Source organism: Asparagus officinalis, chromosome 4 (genome assembly GCF_001876935.1).
Source record: "Asparagus officinalis chromosome 4, Aspof.V1, whole genome shotgun sequence".
In the NCBI taxonomy this organism is placed as follows: Eukaryota; Viridiplantae; Streptophyta; class Magnoliopsida; order Asparagales; family Asparagaceae; genus Asparagus; species Asparagus officinalis.
The window spans coordinates 17,632,974-17,644,391 of record NC_033797.1 but is presented as its reverse complement, the minus strand read 5'-3'; the positions used below and the strand labels follow the sequence as shown (position 1 = coordinate 17,644,391).

At 33.8% G+C, this 11,418-nt stretch overlaps 3 protein-coding genes across 4 annotated transcripts in view; 1 reads left to right on the top strand and 2 right to left on the bottom strand.

Annotated features, from left to right (window-relative positions):
• Positions 1–1,864, top strand: part of LOC109836780 (protein transport protein SEC23) — a 12,420-nt gene extending 10,556 nt beyond the window's left edge. The window contains exons 13-14 of the mRNA XM_020404783.1: positions 486–700; positions 1,195–1,864. Of these exons, the coding sequence (XP_020260372.1) occupies positions 486–700; positions 1,195–1,409 (430 nt within the window). The 3' untranslated portion in view covers positions 1,410–1,864. The remainder of the gene's footprint in view (positions 1–485; positions 701–1,194) is intronic.
• LOC109836779 (40S ribosomal protein S25-2) lies at positions 3,437–6,802 on the bottom strand. Its single transcript, XM_020404782.1, has 4 exons — positions 6,668–6,802; positions 6,510–6,587; positions 6,270–6,404; positions 3,437–3,768 (listed from the first exon to the last, which is right to left on the bottom strand). Exons 1-4 carry the CDS (start codon positions 6,668–6,670, stop codon positions 3,655–3,657), a joined length of 330 nt encoding a protein of 109 aa, XP_020260371.1. The 5' UTR covers positions 6,671–6,802; the 3' UTR covers positions 3,437–3,654.
• LOC109839763 lies at positions 9,455–10,646 on the bottom strand. Of its 2 annotated transcripts, none has more exons than XM_020408267.1 (2): positions 10,443–10,646; positions 9,455–9,806 (listed from the first exon to the last, which is right to left on the bottom strand). In XM_020408267.1, the coding sequence occupies exons 1-2, from the start codon at positions 10,578–10,580 to the stop codon at positions 9,645–9,647; spliced, it is 300 nt and encodes a 99-aa protein (XP_020263856.1). In that variant the 5' UTR covers positions 10,581–10,646; the 3' UTR covers positions 9,455–9,644. The 2 variants fall into 2 exon arrangements, with proteins under 2 accessions (XP_020263856.1, XP_020263857.1); XM_020408268.1 differs by having other exon boundaries at positions 9,455–9,803.

Below are 11,418 nucleotides of genomic sequence, written 5' to 3'. Positions count from 1 at the left end.
TCGTGTAAACTATTTTATAACTTACACTTCTAAACTTCGGAATGTCGTATTTCTCCAGTTTGGTTAAGATGTCACATGGGAATCATGCGATGATATAATTACTTTTTGCCTTCAGATTAACTGAAAGAAAAGGCTCAATTGCCATTTAAATTGAGGCAAAGAGTAGCGTCATCTGAGATTCAGGTCTTAAGTGCTAAGAAAATGTTTAGTGGATATAAGTGTATATACCACGTTAATGGAAAGAGGTTTTCTGCAATTAACCCTATTATTTAATATTTCATTCACCGACATCTGAAACATGCACTTTTGCATATAGAAAGCTATTGCATCTGATAGTAGCAGACTGACCTTAGGAGCTGCTCTCTGTTTAAGACTTAAATGAATTTCTAAGTTTTGCGCGACTAATGCTATGCACTTTCTTCCTATTTGCCAAGGTTCTTTGTTAAGTATTTAGTCTGAATCCTCATTAATTTCTCTATTTGCAGTGCACTGGAGCCCGCTTCTCTTAGTCGGGCTATATATCCTGTGCTAACCTCATATGCTACACCAGACAAACAAGCATTTCCTCGCCACTCATTGTGTCGTGCTGCCTTAGTCACCAGCGAAAGCCCAATATTTTTTCTCGATTCATTTACAAATCTCATTGTATATTACTCATCAACAGCTGATCCCTCACTTCCCTTCCCTCCTCCACATGATTGTAAGTAGTTATTTACCTTATTTTGCTCTCATCTCAAATTATGTTCTCAATAGGGTTTTCTTGATAATTAGTCCATTACATTTTTCATATTTTGAGATCAGTCTCTCAAATCATTGGAATTGTTATTAGGTCATCCAATTCTAAGTTGAGTTATTTTGATATTAGTCCCTTAAATCGTTGAAATTTCTAATTGGCCACCAATCTCACAAGTTGTTTCAAATTAATCCCCCCTAATTGCTGCAACTACTCTTGATTGCAGGGATTAATTTAAAAATAACTAAGAATGTAGAGATCTAATAACAACTTCAGTGATTTGAGGGTCAAATTTCGAAATAACTTAAGAATTTGCGGACCTAATAGCAATTTTAATGATTTGAGGGACTAATTTCGAAATATAAAAGATTTAAAAGACTAACGTTGAAAAAAGTAACTCTTTGCGGAAATGTTTGTATGGCAGCTGTTTCCTTTGGCTTATGGTTAGCGTTGTGATGTAGGTGCTCTGAGGACTACAATCAATAGATTAAAGCAGGAGAGGTGCATCACTCCAAAGCTTGCATTTATTCGAGGAGGGAAAGATGATGCTTCACAATTCGAGAACTATCTCATTGAAGAACATGATGTTGATGGCACTGGCTTCTCAAGTGGTACAGGCCTTGTTTCTTTCCTCGAGGAGATCAGCCGAGATGTTGCAGAATATCTTAAACAATAATAGAAAATTTAATTATGGTGGAACCTTGAAGAGCCAGGAGGTATATTTGACACTTGATAGCTAAAGAATCAACGAATGTTGGATCATCTCCGTTAATACTTGGATACAAGCTAGCTTGTATGATGTCAGCCGCATAATGGTCTGCAGAGGCCTCAAAAGTTTCACATTTTTGTAGGGAGAGAGGAAGAATTTTCTACTGTTCTCAGAACTGAAACGTGTTAATTTTGTTTGGTATATGTGATTGTAGCCTGCCATATTTTCTCTCAATTTGAAAGAAATGTTAATTTGGAGGATCTGCGAAGGTCCAATTCTGAAGGAAGGAAATTATCTTTATGAACTCGGGTAATTAATTTAAAGTACAGCCTCTTTAGGCTGATTTTGTTGTAGCGGAATATGTACTAGTTTATTCTGTAAGGACACATTTCTTCATAGAATAAGATTAGAAATATTTCTCAGCTTCTGCTGGGTCTGTTCTTTCTCCATGTACTAATTATGCTAATTATTATACTACTATGCTAGTAATTTTATGCAGACCTTGTTTGTGAAGTGAAACTACAGTTAAATTATTGAGTAAGTTGGCTATTTCCCTAAAAATCAAAATTCTTCTCCCTTGGTAGTAGCGGGCCCACCTTCGTATCTATAGATTGTTTTTTAGAAGTGTACATAGGAAAAACAAAATGATCAAAAGCTTCTTCAGACGGTAAAACCCACTCTTGAAGTAAATATACCTAAAAGAATAACTTCGTCCTGATATCAGTGATTTGAACGTGAAGTATTCTGAGGAACGATTTATTTGGGTTTATGGATGGGTTTACTGAAGGGGAGTAATGTGAAGAGAACTTAGCAGGAACATGAATTACCCCTTTTGGTATTCTCAATCTATTCTTTCATGAACCGAGGCCCATCTAGGCGAACCAATTCTCAGTATAGGTTTTGCAATATTTTGTCTTATCTCTATCACAAATATGAATTGGAAATTCACAGAAATATACATCATTTAAAACAGATCCCAATTCAATGGGCTCAAAAGGTAGAAAACACAGAAGGGTGACAATTTTATAACATCATTATATATTTGACGAGACAACAGCCTATGTAGGAACAATCTTAATACATCCCCTACTACAAGGAGGTGCTTTAATCACACACCCCACCCTAAGATTTCAGGTAGACACAGTGTTAGTCAATTAGAATTAGAAATATTATAAAATTATACAGTGTGAGTCAATTAGAACCGGATAAAAAGTAGAACTGAGACAATGATAAAAATGTATCCTACTTTTGTCAAATTAATATGGAAAAAAAAAGTTCCAGTCTCTCAAATTGTTCCAAATTTTAAGCTAAAACTGCATTGTAAAAAACTAGATATTTCTTGTTAACTTTTTTATTTTCATATTTTATTTTTTCATCTCTTCAAACAACATTATAAGATTAGATCACATCTCTTCTTATCATACCCTTCTATTTAATATTATTTTATATTTTTTATTAAATATTAAAATTGTATAGTTAATTTAAATTTAAAAATTAAGAAATTTATATTTTATTAAAAATTAATTAAAATTAAGAGATGACGGGATGATGTATAGCGGATTGAAAAAGAAAAAAAAAGAAGGGAAAAAAATTATTTTTTTAATTTATATTACAATAATAGTTCCACAAAATGTTAAAAAGTTACAAATTATTATTATACTAATAATATCTTATAGCCTATCCAATATTAAATAATACTAATAATAAGTTTTAGTATATATAAATAATAGTCTTATCATCAAAACACATGACTTCTATACTCATTGATTTTTAAAAATTCTTCTTAATTATATTAACAATTGTCCCACTAAAATATCTCATTCCAAAAAATTACTCCTAATTATCACACTAGAATATACCGTTTTTAAAAAATCATCCCACATGAAAAATTGTTCCACTTACATAAAAAATATCCTAGTTGACAAACGCATAACGAACATTTTGGTTGACTTGAATATTCAACGCATTAAAGAATCATCCCAACACATTAATACTGTCTTAAATATAGGGGTCTGAAATAGAATTACTGCATAGAGAAATAACTAACAAAAATTCAACAACCATTCAAGCACATATTTCAAAATTCAAGCACTGCTGTGAAGAAGAAGAGACTGTTCAAGATAGCAGAAGTGTTCCAGATGATCTCTGATCAAAACAAGGAGAACAAGAAAATAACTTCATCCTAAAATTCTAAACCTAGGCAGCATGCCCTCTAGGTGTTGGTGGCTCTCGTATAGATTTGCTGGCTGGAATGTGCAGAGACCATCCTAATAGCACCCCTCGCCATCAAATCCTTGATTGCCCTTCTTGCGAGCGACCCATTAATCTGGAAACATAAGCAAAAATCAATTTGTATTAAAATGCAAGTAGCACAAATTTTTCTAAAGATAATGTTAGACAAGTATATGTTCAAATGCAGTTGAGCTGTTTCCTAAACAATAATCAAAGCTTTGGCGACGTTAACCAAAGCTGACAGATGCTGGTAACAGTAGTAGCCATAAGCCATAAGCCATAAGGGAATGAAAATAACAGAAAAGCAGCATTCAAATGTATAAAGAAATATGAAGCTATAACTTATTTAAAATACAACCTTAAGACAGATGCTTGGCATAACAGGAAGAATAATAAAAGAATAAAAGGCGAAGTAGAAGATTATCAGAACATAAATTCAAACAATCCAAGTACTTGCATACAAACACACTACCTTCCATCATCGCTGACACCTTTTTACGACAAGGGATCAACTATATAGCACTAACATAGTCAAAATTCAAATAGGATGTTGACCTACCATCGAGTTTTAAGTCAGGCAAGGACTCTTAGTTGAACGTGTAAGTTTCCACTTGATAGATGGGCCACATATACTTAAGAAGGGGCTTACAACAAATATGCAGCTAAGATGAACTACATGTTCAGCTTCCATCTTAAAAGTAAAATCTATTGCCTTGCTACATGAATCAAAAAAGCAAAAGTACAAAAAGCTAAGGCTGAAACAATTAGAGAGGCGAACTACAAAAACGTTTCTAGTGATGTTGACATTGTACACTAGAACTTCAAAATAGAATAATCCAAAAGCATTAGCAGGTATTACATACAAGCACTAGGGTTGGTAATAACGGTATATCCTCGTAATAAGCTGCAGTTTCCTTAATTGCACAATCAAAAAATAAAAAGAAGCTAAAATCTAAGAATTTTAAATAGTATCATTTATTCTCAAATGTTTCAGCACCTTCGATCAGGATTATTCTGTGAAAGAATATTTCAAATGACAGCTAGAATATGTAGAATACTTGCAGAAGGACAAAGGGATCACAAGAAACAAGCGACATAAAACAGATAAATGACATCAGCACAATTAGCAAAATCATACAACTAGAGTTAATAACAAAGACGTGTGATATTCTAAATAATATGGTAACATATCCAACACTTATGATGTAACCTAACTTAGCTCTCAAATAGTTACGTGCGCACGCACACGCACACACAAATACACACATATACATATATATATTTGATATACTTTCTCTAGTGTTAGGTCATACAACTAGAGTTAATAACAAAGACGTGTGATATTCTAAATAATATGGTAACATATCCAACACTTATGATGTCACCTAACTTAGCTCTCAAATAGTTACGTGCGCACGCACACGCACACACAAATACACACATATACATATATATATATTTGATATACTTTCTCTAGTGTTAGGTCATCACGAGAAAGCCACGGGTGTACTCCCAATCCAAGTCCTAGAAACCAACTGTATTCCAATTCAAAACTGAATCCTAGTCTAAACCAATTTAACACAATTGAAATCCGAGAGAAAAACCTAGACTTATCCAACAATACTGAAATAGAGTAACAAATGATGTAGATAAGTGAACTCAAATAATCAATAAAGATATCCAGGGCCCTGATCTCAACTAATTACTCCCAAATTAGAATGTTTCGAGATACAACCTCATGGATATTTATAAGAATTAAAACTGATAAATAAAGACCATTCAGGGAGAAGGCCATTCTACAATCTGCATTATAAAATTTCACCAAAGTAAAGCTTCTACAATTGGTTTGATTTTAAACTCAACTAAGGTTTGATTCTTAAAACAGTTAAGCATGCATCAAATAGAGGCATCACTCCACCAATAAACTTCAATCCAGAATATTGAACTTCTTTAACGAAAAAAGACGCAGCAACCTTTCATAAGCTTAAGGGGAATATAAAATGATCTTGTCGCATGAGTGAACACATAAATCTGATAAAAGCTGCCTTGTTAACATGTTTTAGGAACTCAAATAAGATATATGATTCAAGTACACAGCTACCTATATAGACACACGGTCTCTCACCTAAAACACAAATTTACAAGACAGCATAGGTGCCGCCTACTATTAATGTTTGCCATCCACTTTTCATATTAAATCGTCCTCTAATAAATCATAATTGGTAATTAAAAAAACATTACACTTCATCTCAAAAATCAGACCAAATAGTAAGTTGCAGATGACACTTCCAAACTGTATCTTCGGTGGAAGAGATCACCCCTTAGCTACCTAGCAGCATTTAAAAGATCCTTAGCTTAGAAACCCGAGAGGGGGTCATCTGCAATTTATCTTTTTCATTTAGTGAATTCAAGGGTATGCAAGTGCTGCAAAAATAGCGGACAAGTGATAAATGCTTCCAATGGATATTACAGGTGCACGTTAAGAATCAAAATCGAACACTATACCAAAGATTCGATATTAAACTAATATAAACAACATAACAATTCAACTGCCCATTTGATAAAAAAACAAATTTATGACAATAAGAACCATACCCTCAGCCTCTCAGAAAGAACCGAAGGAGTGATCTGCTTGTACTTAGGGACCTCAGAGAGCATCTTATCATAGCTCCCCTGATCAAAGAGCACCGCGTTGTTCACCTTCTCCTTCTGCTTTCCCTTGCTCCACTTCTACAGTATCCAAAAAAGAACAAAACCCTAGAATCTAAGAACCAAATCTACACATGATAACCCCCAAGACCCTAACCCCAACCTCAATAAAGATCGCAACTTTACCTTCTTCTTCTGCTTCCCGCCGCCGGACTTCGCGGGCTTCGACGACGGAGGCGGAGCCTTGGAATCCTTCTTTGGCGCCTGGATCCAAAGAGAGAATAAACGTGAGAACAGCGAAACTGAGAAAAATGCAATCGGGATTGAACTGAGAAATTGGTTACCATGACAAACTGACGATTTGGATTCCTCTGGATTTGATCTCTGCAAGAAAAAGAGAGGAAAGCGGCGGGCTTTGGTTTATAGGAGCGAGAGGGGTGAAATAGGCTAGGGTTTGGAGGGCAAGGGTTTGATCTACGGATCAGATGATTAGAATGTTAGCGGGGTACGATTGCCGTTGGATTGGGATCCAATGGCTAGAGATGTCCAATGGGTATTTTATACATATGCCCTTATAAATTTTTTTTTTGAGAAAAAAAGCCCTTATAATTTTCTTCTTTCATGGACACTTTATAATTTTGTTAGTATTGACTAATTGCTCGCAAGATGGAGATTTTAATTGTAGTAATTGTAATTTTCTTTAATGTTTTAAAAACTAACTAGCTGTTTTTTTTTTCCTTCACAAATTGACAACAAATATAGGCCACGCTCATATTAGATGCACCACGATACTAGAATAAATTTCACGCTAAACGTTACGTACGCGTGCAATCTTCAAACTTTTAATGTTTGAAAAAACGTTTGGAATCTTAGCTAGCTCGTTCATGTTGTTAAATGAATCCCTAAACATAGATTTCATGTTTTTTCCAAAACAAATACATTAAGTTGCCCCCAAATCTAAATATTTGCATCCACTAGCATAGTTTTTTCTCTCCTAAGATACAGTAGATTCCGTGAATATCAGTGCAAGCAAAGAAAGTACCTAATGGCACAAATGATATGTAATTCAGTAATTACCAACTTTAAAATTATTAGTTGGATACTTACTTTTCTTTATTTAACTACTTTTTTTATACGGGAACCTCAGTATTTTTTTTCTTCACCCAATGGACGGGCCTAACAAGAGAAAGATAAGAGCAGGGCCCAACGGCATTCCCTCCCTCTACCAATTAAACCTCCACTCCCAAGGTTCTTCTCCTCCACGAAACAAGAACGAGCGAATTCTCCAATCTAACAACCGATCGATCTCAATACCAATGGCCATGAGATTCATTCTCGCTCGAATTCCTAACCCTCTCGATCGGCGATGATCGAGGCGTCCCCTTTAGCAATCTCTGGCCGCTTCTTCAACGAAGGCAAGATTCTCAGGGAGGCTAGGGATGTTTCAAATTTGATTTTTTTTAAAAATTCATAATTATATTGGAGTTGTTTACCACATTAATGTTTTGTATTTTGATTGTATTAGAAAGATAAGTTTTGATATTTGTTATATTCTTCATCGTGTTATATTCCTCATCATTGAATTTATATTTATTTGTATATACCGGTAAATTAGAGTTGATGATCAGGAGCTATGATGAGACCATATTCTTTTAGAGCACCTAATTGAACAGGATTCGGATCCTCTCCACTATCTAAAAGGTAGTTGAGGGACCATTACATAATCACAACTATTGATTGTCTAGTTGATGGTTGTGATTTTTTTTTGAGTGCAAATTAAGAATGAGTGCAATACACGGGGGTATGGTGAGTGTTAGATTTAGATTGTATCATAACCGCATACTAAGTAATTAATGATTGAGATTAAAAGTAGTGGTCTCTCCACTACTTTTTTGTAGTGGAGAGGATCCAAATCCAATTGAACATGGGTCGACAGATCCTAAATGCACGTGGCAGAGTTGAATAATGTAAGATCATGTGGCGTATATTTGACACAAGGACACTGCTGTGATGTTACCAATGTAAGCATGCATATGTGGAGCAGGTGATGAACAAGCTCTAGGAATAGAAAAGAGCTAAGATATTGAGGAAGACTAGTTGTGTAGATTGATAATCCAATGCTACTGGTAGAATAATTAGGAGTGTAAATTTTTTTGTAAATTTTTATCTATCTACTTTTCTATATTTAAGGTTTGTTTGTTTGCCTAAAAAAAGTGGGAAATCAAAGAAATGGAAAACTATTTCTAAGAAGAATTCTTTTGGGAGTGTTTGGTTTGCTAAAAAAAAAAGGAAATCAAAGAAATGGAGATGAGATGAGATGAGTTGTCATCTTATTATAGGATGATGTGAGTGATTTTTTAAGAAAACTTGTTTTGATGTTGTTTGGTTGGCGAAAAAAAATAAGAAAATAAATTATAAGAAACCTATTTCTTGTAATAGGTTGTTTTCTTTTGTTTGGTTCATTCTTAAAAATAAGAAAATAGATGAGATGTGATGAGTTGTCATTATATTATTGGATGATGTGACCCACACTTAAGGAAATTGTTTTCCTAACTTTTTGGGAGGAAATAGGTGAAAATAAAATGTTAATGAGATGAGATGAGTTGTCACCATCTTATTGGATGATGTGAGTGATTTGAAATAATGAGATGAGATGAGTTGAGTGATGTTGTGGATAAAAATAATATTGTATGTAATATGGTGGATGAGTTGTTGGATAAAAATAATATTTTATTAGATATGGATAAAAATAATATTGTATGTAATATGGTGGATGAGTTGTTAGATAAAAATAATATTTTATTAGATATGGTGGATTTGATGGATGAGTTGTTGGATGAAAATAATTTTTTATTAGATGTGATGGATGAGTTGTTGGATAAAAATAATATTTTATTAGATGTTGTGGGTGTGTTTTATGGATGGAAATGGATGAAATTGTACTTCTTGAGTTTTTTTTTATTTTTATTTCTATTTCTTGTTTTTTTAGGAAATAACCAAACAGGCCCTTAGAATATCCTAGCATGTAGACTGTCCCATCACGTGGGGTACTATTATGTATTTCTAGCTCACTTACCAGATGCAGTTTTTAGGCTTACATGCTATTTGAATACAGGGGACAACCTCATCAATAATAAAAAGTATTAATTGTTCCTTTATTGAAACGAAAACTCGGTACAAGAAGCAAGAAAATCTCATAACATATATGCCTACAAAATCAAGGCGCATGATCTGCCTAAAACTTTAGGAAGATTCCAAAAGCAAACGAGTAACAAAACATTTTTGTTCTCTGGTTTCTCTTATCCCCGTTCCTTGAGACTTCTACGCGTGTTTCAATTTCTTGGTGACGAAAAAGGCGACGCCAACTGCGGCCGCGACGACGACAGCGACGGTGAGCGTGGTACCCAGAGGGCCGCTGAAGCAACACTTGCATTTTTCAGCGTCTTCAGCTGCTGCTGCTCTTTCTCTTGCCTCTGCTTCCTTCTTCATAAAATATCCATGCAGGAGTATTAAAAACAAAACACAAATAATAAAGATCACATTGACAATTTGATAGCCTAAGTTTCCAACTGCATCAGTTCGCTATTTTGATATTTTGAGCTCTTAATTTTGATCCTCACTTTTTTCCAAAAGTTTGATAGACATGAAATAGATATTCTATATATATAAAAATTTGTACCAATAGTTTCAGCCAATTTTGGTTGTAACACATGTTGAAAGTTCTTGAAAATATAGATCCGTTTGCAATTAAAGAGAAACAAACAGTTGATCACAATTAAAATGCATATTTCCGTAAAAAAATTCAAATCTGCTGATTTTTACAACTAATCACACATCTTATTTGGATTTGGATGACATTGGCCATAATAAAAATGGGAGCATCCAACAACGAATTTTAGGTGCATTTCCTACAAAAAATACTTCTGAAACATTTCCTACGTGTAATATTTGCTGCATTTCTATTGCAGTATACCAAACAACCCCTTTCAATTGTTTAGATAGTTTGTTTCTCATATACTCTTCTATATTTAAAATTTTGAACATCACTAACATCAACTTTAAACAATTAAATTGCAAATAACCCTAAAAATTATTAAAAGCGGAATAAAACTATAATACCTTGAGCTTTTTGCTGGTTTCCACATCAGATGAGATGGGGTCCACAGGGAATTCCTCCGGCACACCAAGGTTCAGTTCTCTGGTGGCGTTCACCGCCGGAAATGAATCTCCGTCGACTGGTCCATCAAGTGACGCCATTCTTTTCTTTCCTTTTTCTTTTCTTTTCACTTTTCTTCTTTTATCTTTTGTTTCTTTAATTGAAGGAAAAAAAAAGAAGAGGAATGAGATGCAGCAAGTTATTTAAACTATTATTAATTAAGGAGGGTTGGAAAACAGAAGATAGTGAGAAAAAGTAGGCAACGGTTAAGGAAACTAGGAACCAGAATTTTTATCGGTGACTCCCAATTTATTCATGGTTAACAATAATTGGTCTGAAAATAAGAGATGCGCCCCATTGTTCTGAAAATTTAAAATATAATTAAAAAAAAATTGTCAAAAAGTACTCCGGAATGAAATCTAACTCCAGATGGTGATCGTATTCCACAGGCCAAAGATATCATAAGAACATCATGTAGACTATACAGTCTGATTCTTTGCCATAAAATACAGAGCATTCTGCAGAAAAAACATCTAGGGGGGGTGTTTGTTTTAAAAAAAATTTGGGATACAGGGTGGATTACAAAATTCTAGAATGAAAAAGTGAGTTTTTTTTAGCTTATGGATTCTATAACCTTTGTTTGATTCAAAATAAATTTTTGGATATTAAATACCCAAATAATAAAAAAAAACTAATTTATTATAGCATTTGTGAAATCCCTTCTTTGAGAGAGGATTTATGCTAGATTTCAAATTCTAAAATTTGTAATGCTACAATTTGAGTTTGAAACAAACAAAATACAAATGATAAGATTACATATCCCAAAATAATAATGAAATAAACAACATTTTAGAAATCCCAACTCATTTAAAAAAAACCTATGGATTTCAAATCCCATGAAATCCATATCCTAAAATTATAGGATTTGAAACAAACACC